The sequence below is a fragment of the Ailuropoda melanoleuca genome, chromosome 1, assembly GCF_002007445.2.
Source record: "Ailuropoda melanoleuca isolate Jingjing chromosome 1, ASM200744v2, whole genome shotgun sequence".
Taxonomy (NCBI): domain Eukaryota; kingdom Metazoa; phylum Chordata; class Mammalia; order Carnivora; family Ursidae; genus Ailuropoda; species Ailuropoda melanoleuca.
Genome location: NC_048218.1, coordinates 56,473,390 through 56,497,095, shown reverse-complemented (window position 1 = coordinate 56,497,095; position 23,706 = coordinate 56,473,390). Strand labels below are relative to the sequence as shown.

The 23,706-nt window shown below is 40.6% G+C and overlaps 1 protein-coding gene across 5 annotated transcripts in view; it reads left to right on the top strand.

The window, feature by feature from the left end:
* CFAP44 (cilia and flagella associated protein 44) overlaps nt 1-23,706 on the top strand; it is a 143,976-nt gene that overhangs the window by 340 nt on the left and 119,930 nt on the right. For 4 of the 5 annotated variants that reach the window (XR_004624728.1, XM_034658557.1, XM_034658567.1 and 1 more), the window contains exons 2-5: nt 2,597-2,716; nt 7,849-7,967; nt 19,563-19,718; nt 20,224-20,383. Coding sequence is in view for 4 of the 5 variants with exons in the window: in XM_034658557.1 (XP_034514448.1) it covers nt 2,694-2,716; nt 7,849-7,967; nt 19,563-19,718; nt 20,224-20,383 (458 nt within the window). In the remaining variant the exon portion in view is untranslated. The remainder of the gene's footprint in view (nt 1-2,596; nt 2,717-7,848; nt 7,968-19,562; nt 19,719-20,223; nt 20,384-23,706) is intronic. The other variant, XM_034658563.1, reaches the window with a different exon arrangement.

The following is a 23,706-nucleotide window of genomic DNA, read 5'->3' as shown; positions in this document are numbered from 1 at the left end:
TTCAAAGTCCTTTGTCCATTTGAAGAATTAGGTTGCAAGTTTTTTTTTTTCTTATTCAGTTGTAAGAATTCTTTATATATTCTGGATGCACAGTCCTTTGTCACTTATTGCAATAATGTACCCGTTTTTTAAAAGTTTTTATTTAAATTCCAGTTAGTTAACATACAGGATAATATTAGTTTCAGGTGTACAAGGTAGCCATTTTAAAACAGTGTTTGGTAACCAGTGACTTTAGGCACTTAAAATTCCGTACTGAGCGCTGGCTGCACCACAGAGCCGCTGAGGAGCCAATTGCTAAACCGAGAAATCTGTCAAGGTAGGCCTATACTTGTGCGGCCAGCGTCATGAGACCAAGGATCCCACAACATAAAACCATTTCCTTGTAAAAGCCAACAGAGATGACAGGAAATAAACCGCTCAATAAAAAAGCCTCGATGTATCTTTGTGGATGATTGTGTGCAATTAGGGCCCCTTTGGCCCATTTTTTTATTACCAGGCAGGTATCCATGTATTCAAAAGTCACTTCGTTTATCAATATAACATTCTTGGGATAATTATAATAATATAAACTGGATATAAAACTAAAATGGGATAATACCCTGATAGAATGTTGGGCTTTTCTGTTTGGCGCGAACCCGAGTGACGTGCCTGAAAACAGCCGGGACCAAAGGCCCAGTGACATTGAGGGTCCCAGTGCCTCTTCCCCGGGGATTTCCCCAAAAGCCACCTCCAGGTGGCGCATGCGCCTCACGGCCTATCTGGCTCCGCCCGCCGGGAGGCGGGGCGGCGTTGCCTGGTGACCGCAGTAAACGGAGACCTGGGGCTGGCGCTGGGACTAAGGACGCACGGTGGTGGTCGGTGCCTTGGGTAAGTTTGGAGCCCGGCAGCAGGGCAGTTTCCACAACCTCCCCTTCAACTCTGTTAGCGAGTCAGGGAGCAGTGAATCCCAGTTGGACTTTTCTTAGGCTGAACCAGCGTTCTCCAGGCTCGCCGAGACAGTCCGTCCTTCCTACGGATCAGTTCAGCAAACACTGAAGTGACTAGCATTGGCAATCATAGAGCTAGACGCTCTGGATACAAAGTGGTCTCGGTTCCTGCCTGCAAGGAGCTCCTCATCCGGCTGGGGCGGAAGACAGCCGACCCCAAGAGTGCTAGTTAGACGGGTTTAAGCCAGAAGTAGGGAGTCTGGTGGGAAAGTGCCTGGGTTTTGGGGTAAGCAAACCAGCTCGCCCAACACTTAGCTGTGTGACACTTGTCAAGTTGACCCCTCTGCATTTCAGCGTCCTAATATCCAAAAAGAAAGATGATAATGCTTACTTCATAGGGTTCTTGTTACAAGTAAATAGGATCTTGCAGGTAAAGTAGGTAGCACATTCATGGCATACAGTAGGTGCATAATAAATACTTCTTGCATACAGGTAGAAATAGTAGCATACACGTACTCTGTGTCCAGTCCAGCGTGAGTTGTTCTGTGTGGCTACTAAGACTTCTGAGAAGGAGAAGGGACTTAGGAGGGACTAGGAATGGGGGAAGTGACAGGAGATGAGCTGCAGACCGAAAGATGAGGGACCTTTGTGCCATGCCAGGGAAGCTGAGTTCTTATTCTGCGGCAATGAGGAGCCATTATAGGTTTCCAACAGGACGAGTAGCACACTAAAAGCTGTGTTTTGGAACTGAGAAGAGGCAGGGTAGAAATGGACTAGAGAAGGCAGAGACAAGATATGAAGCTGTGGTAATGGTACCGGTGAGACAACATAACCAGACGAGGGTGGTGACAGGGGGAGTAGAAGGGAGAGAATGAATTCAAAAGGCTCAATAACTGTTCACTTGGCAATGGGACATAGAAACCAACTGCATGGGTGAGCGAGAGGGAAGGATTCAGAGTAATTGCTCTGCTTTCTCATCTGGAAATTGCACCTACCTCATAGAGTTGTTTGGAGAAATATGTGAAACAGTCTGTGCAAAATCCTTAGAACTGTGTTTGACACATGGTAAACATTCGAAATACGCGGAGTATTATTCCTTGCACAATGCTGTTTCACATTGTAAAGTAAAACCTGAGCATCTGTTTTATACGACAATCTCTGAGTCTTAACATGGCCAGCTCTGGCACACTGGGAGATGGAGTGTCCGAGTTGGTGAGACTGAGGACTGACCCTGGAATCTGGGGAATGAATCTAAGTAACGTCGCTTTAGGGACCCCTCTGTCTGGTTTCCAGCCAACCTCCTTCTAGCAACATGTGCCTTAGCTCCACTGTGCACTATGATTTTTTTTTTTCTTTATACTTACTCAGCATTGAGTCAAAACTTGATAGTCTACTCAATGAGTTGCTTAACAGAATTAGCCATAGGCTGAATCAATGAACCTGAATCTAATAAAAGTACACTTAAGATAGTTCTGCAAATAGAATCTAAACCTAGCTAGTTCAGTTGTATGAGATGGGACATGGTTGAGAACACACAAAATATGGTGTAGTCATTCTGGTTGGTTACAATCTGATTATGATGAGTCAGTATATGATGAGCCTACCACCCCCCGCCCTCAGAAGATTATACAATATTCGGTTGCCTTAAAGGAATATAATATTCCCAACAGGTAGAGTAACAGTTCATTAATCTTTTGGAAAATGTCTGGATCCTTCAAAGAAGATACAAAATTGGGAGGGGTGGAATGAACTTCTTGAGCTACCAGGATGCTGGAAAGAGTTGAAACCAGGTTAGTGAAGAGTAAGTGAAAGAATTGGGATGCTGTAGCTGGAAAAGAGAGGATCTAGGAAGAAAAATAAAGTAGCTGCAATTATTCGAATGGTTAGCACACAGGAAAACTTGTATGTCCCCAGAAGAGCAAGGGCCAAATGGATCCAAGTAGTAGGGAGGCACATTTTAGCTTAGCATAAAATGAACTAAGAGCTAGAGCTGAGCATTAACAATGTGCTTACTCACTTACCTGTTCAGTTTAAATTGAAGCTGACTGATCATCTCTTGAAGTGTTCCTTCATTTGTTCATTTACTCAGGAATGACTAAATCTATCCCTTCAACCATTTTACATACTGAGTGCCTATGAGTCAGGCACTGTTCTTAAAGCTCTACTGTATTAACTCAATGAGATCTCAGAACAACCTTATGAAGTAGGTACTGAACTTTACAGATGAGAATACCAAGGCACAGAGAGGTTAAACACCTGTTTAACACCTCACAGGAGGTGTAAGAAGGAGAGCCAGGCTGTAAGCACGTCGGTCAGACTCTAGCCAGTTCTCAGCCTGACCAACACACTAGACTGCTTTTCTAATGGTGCTGAGCTTAATGATGTAGATGTGTGACTCTCACTGGGTGGGAGGTTGGACTAGATAAGGCCTCTTTCAACTCTCCGAAGATTCCATGGTCACATTTATTGAGCCCTGGCTGTATTGGAGAGAATTTGTGGTAATTATGGTAAAAACAGCTACCATTTTTGAGTACCTGCTATGTGCTTTATATAAACCCCTGGTCCTTAACCCCAGTTTCTTATCCTTGGCTGCACAAAAGAATTACCTACGGAGTGAGAGCCTGAGAATGATATGCTATGAAGGTTTTCCAAGTGATTCCAAAGTGCAGCAGGTATTGAGAACTATGGGTATAAAAGATCTCATTTAATATTTACAATGACTCTGCCAGCCAACCTTATTTATCATCCTCATTTTACATATGAAAGGACTAAGTTAAGGGATGCTAATGACTTGGCCCTTGGCAAAGCTAACCTTTATCCTTGGCCAAACTCGGATGTGAACCCAAGTCATTCTGGCTTCAAAGCCTCTGCAGATTACCGTACAACCTCCCAATCCCTTTATTCTAAACAACCCAAACCTAACCAACCAACCAACCAACTAAAAACCACCTTATCCCATCTCACCAATTATACCGCTAACCTCCAGTAGATCAGGAGCCCCTCCTACCCTACCTGCTCAATTACCTTTCACAGGTTCTGCGGCCACCCTTTCTGAATCAGAAAAGCTGATAAAAGATCTCAGTATTTTTTGTACAGTATTGCTAGTTCAACACTGGGAAAATTCCTTGGGTTCCAGTATTTTCTTCCATGCTGCACACGACCTGATAGTAACTGTGTTGTGATATTAAAATTTATTGCATGGTCATATGAGCCATGTGAGGAATATATTGTTTATAATAGTGTGGGATAAAGAGTATACTTCCGTCTTGACACCAGTTTACCTTTGGTTGTGGTTTAAACCCTTTGTTTACAGAATGATGTTACCTTAATGGTTATCATATTTGTTACCATAATTCTTATTCACTTTATAATAAACTTCTAAGTAAATTTATTAGGTCTTACAAGCTCTTTATTAGACTATATATATCTTGTTAGTGTTCAGTTACAATATGTTAAAAATAAATGTATTTGGAAAAGAGAAGACTAAAGGATAGAAAATGATCTCATGAAGCTTTTATTGGTAGGAAGCAGAAAAGAAAACTATGAGATTGAAATCACTGAGAGGTACCTGACCTACCATTGCTGGCTTTGAAGGGGGCCATGAGCCACGACGTGGCCTCTGGAAACTTAGAACAACTCCTGCCCTACAGCCAACAAGAAAACAGGGACTTCAGTCCTACAACCACATGGAACTGAATTCTGCCAGTGATCTAAATAAGCCTAGAAATAGATTTTTCCCCCAGAGCCTGCAGAAATGAAAGTAGCTCTGCCAACACTTTGCTTTGACCTTGTGAAACTCAGAGAACCCGCTGAGCATGCCTGGATTTCTGACCCACAAAAGTGTGAGATAAGAAATGGGTGTTATTTTAAGCTGCCAAATTTGTATGATTGCAACAGAACACTAAAGCAATACCCGTTTATAGACCGAGGTGTTATTGAAATTTGCAGACTAATAGTTTTCTCTCGGTTCTTAAATGATTAGCAACGACAGAATAACTTTGATTGGCAAACCCAGGGCCTGCTCTGCTCCACTTATTTAGGGCCTGCATCATGGTAACAGAGAGAATAGTTTCTTTCTTTTCCAATAGTTTACATGTTGATTTTTATCAAGGAAACCTTTAGCTATAGTTGCTCTTCAGTCAGGACTTTCAGACCATCCTTGTTCTGATCAGCCTCGGATCTGGATCAGGGGTTTAGAAATCTTATTCTGAGGTGATATTAAAAGAGAATTGTCAATTTCTTCTTCCTAGCTTGTAAAGTATTTAAGGTCAAGAGCTCCCTATTGCTCATTGTGTACCCTCTGCAATGCCTAGCAGAATACCATTTGATATAAGTGTGCTCAGTAGTTTTAAGAATTGAATTGGCAGGGGCGCCTTGGGTGGCGCAGTCGTTAAGCGTCTGCCTTCGGCTCAGGGCGTGATCCCGGCGTTCTGGGATCGAGCCCCACGTCAGGCTCCTCTGCTGGGAGCCTGCTTCTTCCTCTCCCACTCCCCCTGCTTGTGTTCCCTCTCTCACTGGCTGTCTCTCTCTCTCTCTCAAATAAATAAATAAAATCTTTAAAAAAAAAAAAAAGAATTGGCAAATGTACATTATGAAGAACCTTTAAAGGGAGGGAGAAAATGGCATTTAGGTATGTTTGTAGCTACTTAAAGAAGTTTACCCACGGTGTGGGATAATGTGCAACCAAGCTGCAATAACTGATACTAGCTTGCAATACTGATTTTTAAAAATTATTTCACTATTACAATTATTTAATTATTTTCAAATCAATGACTTGTAGAACACAAGTCTGTATATCCAAACTGGAAGGAAAAGGACATGTCCTGGATGATAGAATTTGGATTTTAAAGGATCTTGCTATTAAAGATTTTTCTATCATGTGACTCCTACACACTTCCCAATCCCAGTGAGCATATATTTTACAATCAGATGAGAGGAAGGAAGGAAGGAAGAGAGGGAGGAAGAAAAAAGAAAGGGAGAACAACTTAGGAAAAAAACAACACACACACTTCTTAAAAGGTAAAACATCATCTTGGTAACCCAGAAAAATGGCCCCAAAGTGCTAAACAAAATTTAATAGCATAAGTGTCATTTTAGGATCTATCTTTCCTGAAAATAGCTTTTAAGAAAAACATTTGGGGGCGCCTGGGTGGCACAGCAGTTAAGCGTCTGCCTTCGGCTCAGGGCGTGATCCTGGCGTTATGGGATCAAGCCCCACGTCAGGCTCTTGTGCTATAAGCCTGCTTCTTCCTCTCCCACTCCCCCCTTGTGTTCCCTCTCTCACTGGCTGTCTCTATCTCTGTCAAATAAACAAATAAAATCTTTAAAAAAAAAAAAAGAAAAGAAAAACATTTGGACCCTGCACTATTGTCCCCCAAATCAAGACAAGGCATCATTATGATGTCACTGCAAGAAAGTAGATGGAATGACCCCCAAGGTGCAGAAGAAGGGAGGTGGCGTTCGCACTGCCCTCTCCATGACCATGTAGCGTGTATCCTATCTGCTTCTGGCATACTGGCCTTTCTTCAGAGACCAGGAAGGGATAATAATGCACTAGTTCAACTAATTCTCGTAGCAGCCTTGTAAGTTGTTCTTACTTCACTCCCATTTACACCTGAGGAATTCATGTAAAGGTTATGTGGCAAAACTGAGATTCAAACCTGAATTGAACCACGAGTCTGAGTCAAATAGAACTGCTGTTCTGTTCTGCCTGCCAGCCCTGTCGTAGAAGGGCATTGAGGGTATATGTGGTGCTTAGTGTGGAGAAGCAAAGACTTAGAAGGAGGATATAGCAGGTGCTTTCAAAGACAAAGAGCTGCAATAGAGGGAGGACAGCGAAAATCTGCTGTGTCACTTCCCTCCTTAGAACATTTCAGTGGCTTTCAGTTGCCATAGAAATAAGTTGTAAACTCCTTAGCAAAAGCTTAGAGATGGTTCTATAATCTGCTACTGGCCTCCCCTTCACCACCCATTTCACTCTCACACAACAGACTGCTTTCAGCCCTGCACAGACACAGCCCTCTCTCTCAAGTTCCCTCTGCCTAAGACACATCTGTCCATTCGAGGCCTGGCCAGCCTCTACTCATCACCCTTGTTTCAAGCACCTCTTCCTGAACCTGAGGACGTGGATTAGTCATCTTGCTAGACATACCCACAGGACCCTATTCTTTACGTTTTGTAGCACTTATTGTATTTTATTTTTTTATTTTTATTTTTTTTTTAAAGATTTTATTTTTTATTTATTCGACAGATATAGAGGGAACACAAGCAGAGGGAGTGGGAGAGGAAGAAGCAGGCTCATAGCAGAAGAGCCTGATGTGGGGCTCGATCCCATAACGCCGGGATCACGCCCTGAGCCGAAGGCAGACGCTCAACCGCTGTGCCACCCAGGCGCCCCTCTTATTGTATTTTAATTGATCATTTAATATCTATCTAAACGACAAGGTCCACAAAGTTAGGAATCACATCTCTCGTTCACTACCATAATTTAATGTCTACCATAAGACTTGATACATAGCAAGTCCCCTGAACAAATATTTAAAAATTGAAATTAATTAGTAACACCAGAGGAATTAAATGATGGGAAGAGGAAATGGAGAGGATGAACCAAAGAAAGGATGGCAGGGGGTTAACTTTAATGATGGAATATTTAGAGAAAAGATGGACTGGAATGGCATTTCACTGCAGACTTTGGGAAAATCAGAGGGCATCACAGTAAACTGGCCTAGAAAAAGGGACTATCTGACTATATTCTGCCGTTCTGCAGGGGTCTCTGCTGGTGGCTGTACCTCCTGCCGGTGAAGTCACCTTGGATACTGTGCAAACATACAGTTATCAACACACATGGTGTTTGGTGGAATTTGTTAGGGGAAAATATCGTAAATGATTTTTATTTCACAGCTGTTCCCTTTCTCTGTCTCAGTTTTGTGCTTACAGAGGAAATGAAGGAACCAGGTGATCAGGATACTAATGGGAGGAGATTAGCTAGATCAAAGAGTGATGGGAAGCTGTCTCAGAGCTCCTTGAAGGCTGCATCAAGATGTAAGTAAAGATTATAATATACACTTGGGTTTTTATTATTAAATTTAGGTAAAATCACTTTAAAAGAGTATTTAAGTTTATACAACAGAAATGGTTTACTTGTTTAACTCTGTTACTAAATTCCAAATTCTTTAAGAGCAGAGACTGTGTTTTAGCCATTTAATCTCCAGTTCCTGGCCTGTAGAAGTTACTGTCATCTCTATGTTGATAATGACCTCTGCAAATCTGGTCTTGTTACAAAGGTTTAAAAAGTCTTTAATGAACTTTTCTAATACAGTACAGTACAAAGAGCTGAACTCTAGGTTTGAGGCCTGGGTCTACCACTTAGAGATGCTTGATCTGGGATAGATTATTTTACCCCTTTGAGCCTCAATTTTCTCATCCATTAAGATGATAATTGTGAGTTTTTTGAGGATTAAATGGGATAACATATGTGGAAGAATATACTGCAAATAGAACAGAAATACCCTGATACCAAAACCAGACAAAAGTGTTACAAAAAAAGAAAACTACAGGCCAATATCCCTGATGAATATAGATGCAAAAATCCTCAACAACATGTTAGCAAACCACAGTCAATAATACAGTGAAAGAATCATTCACCATAATTAAGTGGGATTTATTCTCAGGATGCAAAGATGGTTCAAAATTTGCAAATCAATCCATGTGATACACCACATTAACAAAATGAAGGATAAAAATCTTATGAATACCTTAATAGATGCAGAAAAAGTATTTGACATCCAAAATCCAACATCCATTTATGATAAAAACTCTCATCAAAGTGGGTTTAGAGAGAACACAGCTCGACATAATAAAGGCCATATATGAAAAACCCATGGCTAACTTCATATTCAATGGTGAAAAACAGAGGTTTTCCTCTAAGATCAGGAACAGGGTGAGGATGTCCACTCTTGCTGCTTTTATTCAAGTGCTGGAAGTCCTAGCCACAGCAATCAGACAAGAAAAAGAAATAAAAGGCATCCATATTGATAAGGAAGAAATCAAACTGTCACTATTTGCAGATGACATGAAAACCCTGAAGACTCCACACAAAAAAATTAGAAGTAAAAAATGAATTCAGTAAAGTTACAGGATGCAAAATCAATACCCAGAAATCAGTTGTGTTTCTATACACTGTTAACAAAATAGCAGAGAGAGAAATTAAGAAAATAATCCCATTTACAATTATACCAAAAGGAATAAAATACCTAGGAATAAACTTAACTAAGAAGGTGAAAGACCTATACTCTGAAAACTATAAAACATTGATGAAAGAAATCAAAGAAAATACAAACAAATGAAAAGATGTTCCATGCTCATGGATTGGAAGAATTAATATTGTTAAAACATTCATATTACCCAAAGCAATTTACAGATTCAATGCAATTGCTATCAAAACACCAACAGCATTTTTCACAAAACTGGAACAAAAAATACTAAAACCTGTATGGAACCACAAAAGACCTCAAATAGCCAAACCAATCTTGAAAAAGAACAAAGCTGGAGGTATCACAATTCCAGATTTCAGGATATACTACAAAACTGTAATAATCGAAACAGTATGGTACTGGCACCAAAATAGACACTTAGGTCAATGGAACAGAATAAAGAGACCAGAAATAAGCCCATGATTATATGGTCAGTTATTCTATGACAAGGGAGGCAAGAATAGACAATGGGGAGAACAGTCTTTTCAACAGATGGTGCTAGGAAAACTGGACAGCTACATGCAAAAGAATGTAACCGGACCACTTTGTTATACCATACACAAAAATGAACTCAAAATGGATTAAAGACCTAAAAGCAAGATCTGAAACCATAAAACTCCTAGAAGAAAACATAGGCAGTAATTTCTTTTGCATTGGCCATAGCCACATTTTTCTAGATATGACTCCTAAGGCAAGGGGGACAAAAGCAAAAAGAAACTATTGGGACTATGTCAAAATACAAAGCTTTTGCACAGCAAAGGACACTGTTAACAAAACCGAAAGGCAGTCCATTGAATGGGAGAAGATATTTGCAAATGATACATCCAATAAAGGATTAATATATGAAATACATAAAGAACTTATACAACTCAACACCAAAAAATCCAAAAAACCTGATTTTAAAATGGGCAGAGGACCTGAAAACATATTTTTCCAAAGAAGACATGCAGATGGCCAACAGACACTTGAAAAGATGCTCAACTTCACTTATCATCAGGGAAATGCAAATCAAAACCACAATGAGATATCTCCTCACACTGGTCAGAATGGCTAGAATCAAAAAGGCAAGAAACAGCAAGTGTTGGTGAGGATGTGGAGAAAAACGAACCCTGTGATCTGTTGGTGGGAATGTAAATTGGTACAGCCACTGTGGAAAACACTGTGGAAGTTCATTAAAAATTCAAAAATGGAAGTACCATTGATTGAATAATTCCACTACTGAATATTTACCCAAAGAAAATAAAAGCACTAATTTGAAAAGATCTATGCATCCCCATGTTTATTAAAGCATTATTTACAATAGCCAAGATATGGAAATGACCCAAGTGTCCACTGATAGAGGAAAAGATAGAGAAGATGTGATATATATATGATTCTCTCTCTATATATATAGAATCATACTCAGCCATAAAAAGATGAGAACTTGCCATTTGCAACAGCATGGATGGACCTAGGGGTATTATGCTAAGTAAAATAAGTTAGAGAAAAACAAATACCATATGATTTCATTAAATGTGAAATCTAAAAAGAAAGCAAATGAATAAACAGATAAAAACCAGAATCAGCTACTCATGGGATTACTGTATCTACAAGGTATAATTTTACTGTCTTATTTAAATTTTATAAATTTGAATGTTTTTAACACTAACTTTTCCTGGTAAATTCCATTATGAAACAAAAAACTAACTAACTAACTAACTAAATAAATAAATAGTAGAATCAGACCTATAAATACTGAAAACAAACTGGTGGTTGCCAGAGGGGAAGGGGGTGGGAGAATGGGCAAAATGGGTGAAAGAGAGTGGGATACAGGCTTCCAGTTAGGAATCAATAAGTCAAGAAATAAAAGGTACAGCACAGGGAATATATTATAATAGTGTTTTATGGTGACAGATGGTTGCTAAACTTGTAGTAAGCATAGAATAATGTACAGAGAAGTTGAATCACTACGTCATACACCTGAAGCTAATGTGACATTGTGTGCCGACTATTCAAAAAAAAAAAGAAAAAGAAAAAGAAAGAAAGAAAGAAAGAAAGAAAAAGAAAAAAAGAAAGGAAGGAAGGAAGGAAGGAAGGAAGGAAGGAAGGAAGGAAGAAAGAAAGAAAGAAAGAAAGAAAGAAAGAAAGAAAGAAAGAAAGAAAGAAAGAAAGAAAGAAAGAAAAGGAAAGAAAGAAAAAGAAGAAAATGTGAGGAATTGTGTAAACAGATTTTTAAAAGATAGCTTGCTCTTTCCGATGGGGCCTCATGGTGTTAGGTGTCTTAGTGGAGTCTTGACTTTTGTAGTTCTAATCCTAAATATAGTTTCAGAAATATAATTTTGATTATTCACGTAGAGGAGACCTGGAGAAATCAATTCATTTACAAAATTTGCATTAAACTATTTCAATGTATCTGAGACATATCTCTTAAATCCTTAATTTCTCCACATCATGTTTTATTGGAGATGTTTATCTCCTCTTGCTTGGACTTACAACAAGGATTTCCACTCAAGGCTTCCTGTTCAAGTCTCTCCATACTACCACTAGAATTATCTTTCCAAAAAATATGGTTATATGACTATCTTCAAAAATGTTAGTTTGCTTCTCTCTTGATTTTCCATTTCCACTTTTCTCCACTGTCTAATTTTTGACACAGGGATTATCTACTGTTTGGTTTCCTGTCCTTTGCAGCATTTTCCTGAATGGATGGATTTAATAATAATGACCCTTTGTCTAGCACTGCCTCAGGGTCTCTCTTTCTTATATTAGACGCTGGTAGGGGCAGGCCTGTCAAGTGTGGTGGGCCTGGTGCTCAGCTCATAAATTCACACATTGTGGTTCTTAGGATCCCAAAAGGTAACAGGAAGTAATTTGCTGCTATCCTGAAACCCTTTCTCTCAGTGCTGTGAGTTGAGGTCTCTGTTCTGGTTTGGCCACATACCTGGGAGCTCCCCCATCCACTCTTTCTCTCTTTTTGTTTTTGTTTTTGGGGGTTTTTTTTGCCTGGAGACCTGGAAAAATTTTGGTCTCTTCTACTTTCAGAAATGTTTTGTGTAGATTTGGTATAATTTCTTCCTTAAATGTTTGGTAAAATTCACCAGGGAAGTATATTGGCCTGTAATTTTCTTAATCAGAAAATTTTTAATGAATTCAATTTCTTCAATAAACAGAAGGTTGTTTATTTCTTCTTTTGTAAGTTTTGTAACTTTGTATGTCTCATGGAATTTGTACATTTCTTTTAAAGTGTAAAATTTGTTGGCATAATTCTAGGCTGTATTTTCATTCCTGAAATTGGAGTTTGTATTGTCTCTCTCTTTCTTCTTGATTGGTCTAGCTAGGAGTTTCTCCATTTGGTCGATCTTGTCAAAGAATAAGATTTTGGTTTTGCTAATTTTCTCTACTCTGTTTGCCTTTTATGTAATCGACCCTTGCTTTAATTTCTATTATTTCTGTTATTTCTTTATATTTGCTTTTTTGGTTTTTCTATATTCTTGAGGTAGAGCTTTAGGTCATTGAGTTTTGACTTTTCTTCTTTTCTTGTAAGTGTACAAAAACCATAATTTCCCTCTAAGCATTGCCTTAGTTGCATCCCACAAATTTTGACATGTTATATATTTTTTTTAATTTTATTTTATTATATTGTGTTAATCACCATACAGTACATCCCCAGATTCCGATGTAAAGTTTGATGCTTTCATTAGTTGCGTATAACACCCAGTGCACCATGCAATACGTGCCCTCCTTACTACCCATCACCAGGCTATCCCCTTCCCCCACCCCCTCCCCTCTGAAGTCCTCAGTTTGCCTCTCACAGTCCATAGTCTCTCATGTTTCATTCCCCCCTCTGATTACCCCCCTTTTCTTTATCCCTTTCTTCCCCTACCGATCCTCCTAGTTCTTATGTTCCATAGATGAGAGAAATCATATGATAATTGTCTTTCTCTGCTTGACTTATTTCACTTAGCATTATCTCCTCCAGTGCCGTCCATGTTGCAGCAAATGTTGAGAATTCGTTCTTTCTGATAGCTGAGTAATATTCCATTGTATATATGGACCACAGCTTCTTAATCCAGTCATCTGTTGAAGGGCATCTCGGCTCCTTCCATGATTTGGCTATTGTGGACAATGCAGCTATGAACATTGGGGTGCATATGGCCCTTCTCTTTACTACGTCTGTATCTTTGGGGTAAACACCCAGTAGTGCAATGGCTGGGTCATAGGGTAGTTCAATTTTTAACTTTTTAAGGGACCTCCACACTGTTTTCCAGAGTGGCTGTACCAACTTGCATTCCCACCAACAATGTAGGAGGGATCCCCTTTCTCCACATCCTCTCCAACAATTGTTGTTTCTTGCCTTGTCTATCTTTGCCATTCTAACTGGCGTAAGGTGGTATCTCAGTGTGGTTTTGATTTGAATTTCCCTGATGGCTAATGATTTTGAACATTTTTTCATGTGTCTGTTAGCCATTTGTATGTCTTCATTGGAAAAGTGTCTGTTCATATCTTCTGCCCATTTTATGATTTGTTTATTTGTTTCTCGTGTATTGAGTTTGAGAAGTTCTTTGTAGATCTTGGATACCAGTCCTTTATCTGTGGTGTCCTTTGCAAATATATTCTCCCATTCCGTGGGCTGTCTCTTAGTTTTTTTGACTGTTTCCTTGGCTGTGCAGAAGCTCTTTATCCTGATAAAGTCCCATAAGTTCATTTTATCTTTTATTTCTCTTGCCTTTGGAGATGTGTCGTGAAAAAGGTTGCTCTGGCCGATGTCATAGAAGTTGTTGCCTATGTTCTCCTCTAGAATTTTGATGGATTCCTGTCTCACATTGAGGTCTTTCATCCATTTGGAGTTTATTTTTGTGTATGGTGTGAGAGAGTGGTCAAGTTTCATTCTTTTGCATGTAGCTGTCCAATTTTCCCAGCACCATTTATTGAAGAGACTGTCTTTTTTCCACCGGATGTTTTTTCCTGCTTTATCAAAGATTAGTTGCCCAAAGAGCCGAGGGTCCATTTCTGGGTTCTCTATTCTGTTCCATTGGTCGATGTGTCTGTTTTTGTGCCAGTACCATGCTGTCTTTGTGATCACAGCTTTGTAGTACAGCTCGAAATCCGGCATTGTGATGCCCCCAGCTTTGTTTTTCCTTTTCAACAGTTCCTTGGAGATTCGGGGCCTTTTCTGGTTCCATACAAATTTAAGGACTATTTGTTCCAGTTCTTTGAAAAATGTCCTCGGTATTTTGATCGGGATAGCATTGAAAGTGTAGATTGCTCTGGGTAGTATGGACATTTTAACTATGTTAATTCTTCCAATCCATGAGCATGGAATATTTTTCCATCTTTTTATGTCTTCCTCAATATCTTTCAAAAGTGATCTATAGTTTCTAGCATATAGGTCCTTTACGTCTCTGGTTAAGTTAATTCCAAGGTAACGTATGGTTTTTGGTGTTATTGTAAATGGGATGGATTCCCTAATTTCTCTTTCTTCAGTCTCGTTATTCGTGTATAGAAATGCAACTGATTTCTGGGCATTGATTTTGTATCCTGCCACCTTACTGAATTGTTCTATAACTTCTAATAGTTTGGGAGTGGATTCCTTTGGGTTTTCCATATAGAGTATCATGTCATCTGCAAAGAGAGACAGTTTGACTTCTTCTTTGCCGATTTGGATACCTTTGATCCCTTTTTGTCTTCTGATTGCTGTTGCAAGGACTTCTAGTACTATGTTGAATAATAGTGGCGAGAGTGGGCATCCTTGTCGTGTTCCTGATCTTAAGGGAAAGGCTTCCAGCTTTTCCCCATTGAGAATAATGCTTGCAGTAGGCTTTTCATAGATGGCTTTTATGAGATTGAGAAATGTACCCTCTATTCCTACACTCTGAAGGGTTTTAATCAGGAAAGGATGCTGTATTTTGTCAAATGCTTTTTCTGCATCAATTGAGAGGATCATATGGTTCTTGAGTCTTTTCTTGTTGATATGATGTATCACATTGATTGATTTGCGAGTGTTGAACCATGCTTGCATCCCAGGTATGAATCCCACTTGGTCATGATGGATAATCCTTTTAATGTACTGTTGGATTCTATTAGCAAGGATCTTGTTGAGGATTTTGGCATCCATATTCATTAGAGAAATCGGTCTGTAATTCTCCTTTTTGAGGGGGTCTTTGCCTGGTTTGGGGATCAAGGTAATATTAGCCTCATAGAATGAGTTTGGTAGCTTTCCTTCTGTTTCTATTTTTTGAAATAGCTTTAGGAGAATAGGTATTATTTCTTCTTTGAATGTTTGGTAGAATTCCCCAGGAAAACCGTCTGGGCCTGGAGTTTTATTATTTGGAAGGTTGTTTATCACTGACTCAATTTCTTCATAGTTAATTGGCCTATTTAAGAAATCTATTTCTTCCTGTTTCAGTCTTGGTAGTTTATAGGTTTCCAGGAAGGCCTCCATCTCTTCCAGATTGTTTAGTTTTTTGGCATATAGCTGTTGATAAAAGTTTCTAATAATCCTTGCAATTTCAATGGTGCTGGTCGTGACCTCTCCCTTTTCAGTCATAATTTTAATAATCTCAGTCCTTTCTCTTTGTTTTTGGACAAGTTTTGCCAGTGGTCTATCAATTTTATGGATTCTCTCAAAGAACCAGCTTCTAGTCCTGTTGATCTGCTCTACTGTGGTTCTGGTCTCTAATTCATTGATTTCTGCTCTAATCTTGGTCAACTCCTTCCTTGTCAGTGGGTTAGGCCTGTCCCTCTGTTGCTGTTCCAGTTTCTTGAGGTGAGAATATAGAAACTGCATTTTAGATTTTTCTATTCTTTTGAGTGAGGCTTGGATGGCTATGTATTTCCCCCTTAGGACTGCCTTTGCAGTATCCCATAGGTTTTGGACCGTTGTGTATTCATTCTCGTTGGTCTCCATAAATTGTTTAATTTGTTTTTTGATTTCCTGGTTTATCGAGTCATTCTTGAGCAGGATGGTTCTTAGCCTCCAAGTGTTTGAGTTTCTTCCAGGTTTTTCCTTGTGGTTGAGTTCCAATTTCAGAGCGTTGTGGTCTGAGAATATGCAGGGGATAATTTCAATCTTTTGGTATTGGCTGAGACCTGTTTTGTGTCCCAGAGCATGATCTATTCTTGAGAATGTTCCATGGGCATTTGAATAGAATGAGTATTCTTTGGTTCTGGGGTGTAGTGTTCTATATATATCTATGAGGTCCAACTCGTCGAGTATGGCATTCAAAGCCTTTGATTCTTTGCTTAGTTTTTGCCAGGGTGTTCTGTCTATTTCTGATAGTGGGGTGTTGAGGTCCCCTACTATTACTGTGTTCTTATCTATATGTCTCTTTATTTTGGTTAAGAGTTGGCTTGTGTATCTTGCTGCTCCCCTGTTGGGGGCATATATATTAATAATTGTCATATCCACTTGTTGAATACTTCCTTTAAGAATAATATAGTGCCCTTCTGTATCTCTCTCTATGGCCTCTAGTTTAAAATCCAGTCTATCTGATATGAGAATTGCTACTCCAGCTTTCTTTTGAGGTCCATTTGCGTGGAAGATGGTACTCCATCCCCTTACTCTAAGTCTGAATGCATCTTTGGGTTCAAAATGAGTCTCTTGTAGACAGCAAATGGATGGGTCATGTCTTTTTATCCAATCTGCAACCCTGTGGCGTTTTATGGGAGAGTTTAAGCCATTTAGATTGATAGAGATTATTGACAGATATGATTTTAATGATGCCATTTCTCTTTAAAGTCTTTGTATCGGTTGTGACTTGCTGCTCTGTATCACTCTTGGGGCCTTTTTACCTTTATAGAGCCCCCCTTAATATCTCCTGTAGGGCTGGTTTCGTGGTTACGAAATTGGTTAATGATTGGCGATTTTGGAACGTCTTTATTTCTCCATCAATTCTGAATGACAGCTTTGCTGGATAAAGGATCCTTGGCTGCATGTTTTTCTCTGAAAGAGCTTTAAAAATGCCCCCCCAAGCCTTTCTCTCATTCCAGGTCTCTGTAGACAGGTCTGACGTAATCCTGATACCTTTGCCTTGGTACGTGAGAAATTTCTTTGCCCTGGCCGCTTTCAATACTGTATCCTTGGATCTAATATTTGCGAATTGCACTATGACATGCCGTGGCGTAGGTTTGTCCTGGTTGAGCTTGGATGGGGTCCTCTCTGCCTCTTGGACACGAATGCTTGTTTCCCTTGCTAGATTAGGGAAGTTTTCAGCTACAATTTGTTCAAATATCTCTTCTAGACCTCTGTTTTTCTCCACCCCTTCAGGGATGCCGATGATTCTGACATTGGATCGTTTCATAGAGTCAGTAATCTCCCGTAATCTACATTCGTGGGCGTGGATTTTTTTAAGACCAGCTTCTATTTTCGTTTTTTCTTCTACTAACCCATCCTCCAATTCGCTAACGCGTTCCTCTGCCTCGGTGACCCTGGCCGTCAGAGCCTCTAGTTTTGACTGTATTTGGCCCACTGAGTTTTTAATTTCTGTCAGATTCGCTCTCATTTCTGCCCTTAGGGATTCTATATTCTCAGCAACGCTTTCTCTGATGCTTTTTTCAAGTTTACTCATCATCTTGACCATTGTTGCTCTGAATTCCATTTCTGATAATTGGGATACATCCATATGTATTAATTCTGTGGCCGAGGCCAATTCTGTGGCAGAGGCCACAGACTCATTATCTTTTCTTTGCTGGGGGGGACTTCTCCTTCTCGTCATTCTGATGAAGAGAGATTGCAGGGTTGTCCAGAGCCCAAGTGTTGACTGGGACCCAGGCCGTGCGCCCTTGTTTTATAGAGATCTTAGGGATGTGGGCTTCTTCCTTAAAGAGTTTATTTATTTATTTGAGAGAGAGAGAGACAGTCAGCAAGAAAGGGAACCCAAGCAGAGGAGTGGGAGAGGAAGAAGCAGGTTCCCGGTGGAGAAGCCCGATGAAGGACTCCTTACGGAGCGTTGTGATCACACCCTAATCCGAAGACAGGTGCTTGGTGACTGCGCCACTCAGGCGCTCCGGGTTGTGGGCTTCTTGATTTTTCAGCCTGCCTTCTGGGGGAGGGGCCTGCCTGCCGGTACTCAGAAAACCCTGTTTGGGTAGAGTCTCTGTGTCCCTTGCGAGGGGGGATGGGGATGGGCACCCTGTGAGCCGGTATTTCCGGGCTTTTGTTCTCTGGCGGCTTTCCCTGGCGGTTTGCTATGCCTCTTCTGAGAGAGCAGCAGCGGCTGAAATTCAGCCTCTGTCTCAGAACAGAGGGATCGCGGATCGTTCTCCACTGATGTTCTGGCCACTTTAACTCTGTTTCTGTTGGTGCTGCTCAACCCTGCAGCATCCCGGGCTGTGCGCCCCACACCCGGCGTCCCAGCCCTCACTTCCAGGGCCGGCACGTCTCTGTCCTTTGTGTTTCCAACCCCGCCAGCCGCCAGCCGCCCCGCGTGGGCTCCCGGAGCTCCCCGTCTCAGTCTGGTGTCTCACGGGTGCTGACCGCGAGTCCGCCTGCTCCCCCGTGCAGGTGGCCCTCCAGCCGCCAGCCGCCCCGCGGACGCTCCCGGAGCTCCCGGTCTCAGCCTCGATCCAGTGAGCACACCGGAGCTCCGGAGCTCCGTGAGATGCTTGGTGGTGCACGCTCCCGGCTCACGGACTCAGTCTGCCGTTTCCAGAGTGCGGGTCCGCGGTCCGCCCGCTCCCCGGTGCAGGTGGCCCGCCAGCCGCCCTGCGCGCGCGCTCCTGGAGCTCGCGTTCTAAGTCTGTTGTCTCGCGGGTGCCGTCCGCGAGTCCGCCTGCTCCCCCGTGCAGGTGGCCCGCCAACCGCCAGCCGTCCCGCGTGCGCTCCCGGAGCTCCCTTCTCAGCCTGCTGTCTCAAGCGTGCGGGTCCGCGGTCTGTCCGCTCCCCCTTGCAGGTGGCTACCGCTTCCCGGCGCCCTGACACGGCGGCTCCCTCCCCCTTCTGTTTAGCTTCCGATATCTGTGCGCGGTTTCACGGCTCCCCGCTTCGTACCTCGATACTCAGCGCTGGAGATGTTCATTTGTAGAGATCCAGATGTATCTTCCTGCGTCTCAGGCTGATTCTGTGGCTGTTCCTGCTGGTCTGGTACCTATCCAGCTCAACTCAGGGGACCGGCTGAAAAAGGGGTCCCCTACTCCTCCGCCATCTTAACCTCTCTCCTCTNACATGTTATATTTTAATTACCATTTAGTTTGAAATATTTTTTAATTTCTTTGTTGATTTTTTCTTGACCCGTATATTATTTTTAAATGTTCTTTGATTTCCAAATACTTATAGGTTTTCCAGATATCTTATCATAGTTTATTTTTAATTTACTTCTGTTTTGATCAGAAAATATTAGCTTCTTTGGAAATAAAGAAATATTTAATTTCAAATGTAGGAATTATTAAAACAAATTACTTTTAATAGCTGCTGTGAGAGAGGATAATAAAGTTTTAGAAGATGCCACAGATGAAACATATATTGAAGGGGAAGAATCAAATTTAGAGGATGATGATTATGATATGGAACATTTGGAAGGAAGTTCAATTTCATTTCAAGATGACTATATGGGCAACATTGGAGGTAAGTAAGTATTATTAGTTTTCTATCAGTAATAGTAACTGTTTTAAAGACAAGTTGCCCAAATTGAACAGTTTCAAATCCATAGAGATAAAAATTTGCAGGATGTGTCGGGGTGATAAAGGGAAAAGCATGGAATAAACTTTAATAGGGTGATTTAGCAGCTCTGGAACTGTATATTACATTTCTGAGGATGACATACAAAACTCTCATAGTTGGTTTTCTGGGGAGTAAGATGGTCTAAGGAGTGCTCTAGCCCCAGATTGGTGAATTATAACTCACCCTTGTAACTGATTGGGAGTTGCTCTTTGAGACTGCAGAAACCATGACCAGAGATCTGCATTCACCCTGATGCACATAGGCATGTTGGCTCTTCCTCCCATGCTCACTGGTGGGTGGTACTTACTGCTAGAGTATTGCAAGCTAGGTACCTGCCTCCTGTCTTTGTGAAATACCATTTTAGGATTTACCAGATGCTCTTCTTAGTCAAAATATTTTAATTTTTTAGACTCTAAGTATATGGGAGCCCCCGCTCCAGCCTCAGAAGAGGCAGAGGAGAAAGTTAAGAAGAAAATCTCGGAGAACTTCTTCTACGATTATACGGAGCTTGTGTCGATGCCTTTCGTGACTCCGGATTCGAACATACCACTGGATCTTCTCACACTTGTGTATCCACTCCAGTTACATGTGTATCATTTTTGGATTTCAGCTTCTTAGGTCAGGGGTCGGCAAACTAGCCCATGGACCAAATCTGGCCTTTGGTCTGTTTTTATGAATAAAGTTTTATTGGAACGCAACAATTCTCATTCATTTACATTTTGTCTGTGGCTGCCATCACACTACAAGGGCAAAATTAAGTAGTTATCACAGAGGCCACCTGGTCCACAAAGCCTAGAATATTACCATCTGTCCCTTTACAGAAAAAGTTTGCCGATCCCTGTCTTAGGTAATTCTAAGAAGCTTGGCCCTTCGAGAAGTTGAGATAGAAATACATGATCTTAATTTAAACTAAGCTTTTGTTGGTGCCAAATAACCATAAAGAGAAGTGATGCTTTTCTGGCTGTTCTTTCATGAGACATGATGTGGAGGAGACCAGAAGGCCTCTTATCCTGGTTTCCTACTTCCACCAGCATGACATCCCTTTCTCACTGCCTACCAAGTTAAAATCATTGATCTCTTAAAACACTGATACCATTGTCAGGCAGTAGTACTTACACATTATTTATCAGATGACTATCGGGAAGACAACCCTGAGAAAGTAGAGCCCAAAAGAATAAGTTTTAATTGGTCTGGAGAGTAAGAGTCCAAGAAAATTAAAGGTGGGGATCATTGACAAGAGGATTTAGGGTCTGCCGTCACTGTATGATGTTAGGTTTATAAGGTGGAGTTAGGAGATTTCCATTCATGCTCTTGGCTGGCAATTTAGTATGCTTACCTTCAGATGGGTGGTGGTGATGACCACATGGCCTAAACCACTGACTGGCCTAGTATACAAGGGGTGCTTAAAGAGTAGTGCCATGTACTTGACTCAGTTTTGCTTTTTATATAAAAATAGGACATGTTATTATAATTTTCTGTTTCAATCCCTAAATTCACCGTGAATTCAATTCCTAAAACTAATTCACCCTGAATCTTATAACTTGGAGTTTTCTCTCCTCAGGACTTTTTTGCATAAGTGGTCTCTGGACAAGTTGCTGATAAAAGTTATACTGTTACCTTTCTTCTAGCCTACTTGTTTCAAATGAAGTGGTTTATCAGAGTCACCTGGAAGTTTTCCTGAAATACACATGGTCTGATATGTTTCCTGGACCTACTGCATTATATCTGTGGGGAGAGAGACTTGGGCACTTGCAGTCTGAAAAAGCTTCCCAGATATTTTTGATTGTGTTGCTCTCTCCCAGCCCACAGTAGTGGGGACTTGCTGCTCCAGGGTACGGGGATCTCTATATTACAGAGATATGCCTAGATTCCAAATAAGAGTCAGAATGACCTTGACTTTTGACTCAAAGTATGAATTGCTTCTATTCATGTTGGATGAGCGGCTGTATAAGCTATAGACTTTCCGTGAACACTTTCAAAACCAGGGAAGTCACGAAGTAGTTTATCCCATTTTTGGATAGCTTACGATATTAGCTTTTCCAGACCTTGAATCAAAAGCTGCCTCTCTGGAACATCTCGCATTAGACAGCTCTACTCTCCAGGAATGAGAAGCTCCAAGGCGAAGTCAGCTGTCATGTATGCCCTACATACTCTTTTATACTTTAGTGATTATATTGAGTCTACTTCAATTTTAAAGTTTGTGTCTTGTAAATCAATCAAGAAATGTGTCATTTAGTAAATATCACCCAAAACATAGCGTGATTTATAGAAGATGTAATTAAACGCAATTTTATTTTATTTTTTAAGATTTTATTTATTTGTCAGAGAGAGAGAGAGCACAAGCAAAGTCAAGGAGCAGAGGGAGAAGGAGGCTCCCTGCTGAGCAAGGAGCCTAATTGGGGACTCAGTCCCAGGACCCTGGGATCATGACCTGAGCCAAAGGCAGACGCTTGACCAACTGAACCACACAGGCATCCCTTAAATGCAGTTTAAAAGTGAGGGTCCTAGATGCCCATGAACAAACAGTGATGGCCCTGGGTCTCTGATAGGAAGTTAAGAAGATGCGAGCCAGAAGAGAGGATGAGATAAAACAGGAAGGAGTTGAAGGTATAGCAGAACAAAATTTAGCATCTTCAAAGCTCTGGTTAGTGGCTGCCGCTGTCCTCTGGGGTTAAAGAGAAGGATCAGACTCTAGTTATACATTAAATAATCAATTCACCCAACAGACATTTATTGAATGCCTAGGGCTCAAGACACTGCATTCGGCATTCTGGGAAATAGAGATGAGCTACGAGAAGAAGCAGGTTGTGATTTGGAAGGGGAGAGTTTGGGAAGTTACCATCTCACCCATTCTGCATTGAAGAGCAGCAGCAAGTAAAATGGAGTTGCCCTCCACCCCTAAATTAGAGTTGATATTATCAGATAAATGATCCCAACTGCCACCCAAGTTAGTGAAGAGATGGTAGCCTACTTCTACTCTCATAGCTATAGACATAGCTTTTAGCCCTCCAAAGTGTTAGCTGGCACTGGAGAAAAGAGAAAGGAGAGGAGGAAGGAACGGCGAGAACAGCAGTTTGGGGAAAGGGAAAAGGAGGGTAGGTGAAGCCTCCTGCCCTGTACCCGGCTCTGTGACGATAAAGAGCCTGTGGTTCCCACTCCTTATTTGTAAGGAGGCCTCAGATAGTTTCCATGAGGCCTAAATAACTTCAGCAAGATCTTTGGATTATGTATTAATTTGCACTTTTATATAAGATTCAATTTTAGGTGTTTATGTCTTTATTAAATTGATAAAATTCCTTTTTCTTGAGCAGATCAAAAACCCTGAAATGTTCTCTCTCTTTTTCAATTTAACTCTTAGGCAATGAGCTAGGTATAGTTACGTATATTTTGTTGTAATTTGTATATGCTTCACAATTCAAATTGCATTAAAATTTTCTCTTTTTTACAATTGTAGATATTCTTCTTGTTAAAAATTCTACATAGCTTCTTTCTCTAAAAATATTCACTTACAAATAAGGGTAATCCTCTAAAATCCGAATTTATTTATTAAAGAAGGGTTCAAGAAATAAAGGTTTCTCCAATAATCCTTTAACTTTTGTGTTCAACAGTGAGTGCTTAGAAAATATGAATCCGTCTGCTCAAGATATACTATATATTTCTTTTGCAAACTCTATTTTTTATAGATTAGTTTCATTTACTTACTACATTTATATTTTGGGTTATATTAATTTGAACTTGAATGTAGTAACAATGAACATTTAAAAGATGTTTTATAAAAACTTACACTGTTTTAACTTCTATTTTGAATTAGTGCAGACTTACTCTATAGCATAAATGTGCGCGCACACACACACACACTCATCTACACACCTATACATACTAATGAGCTCAG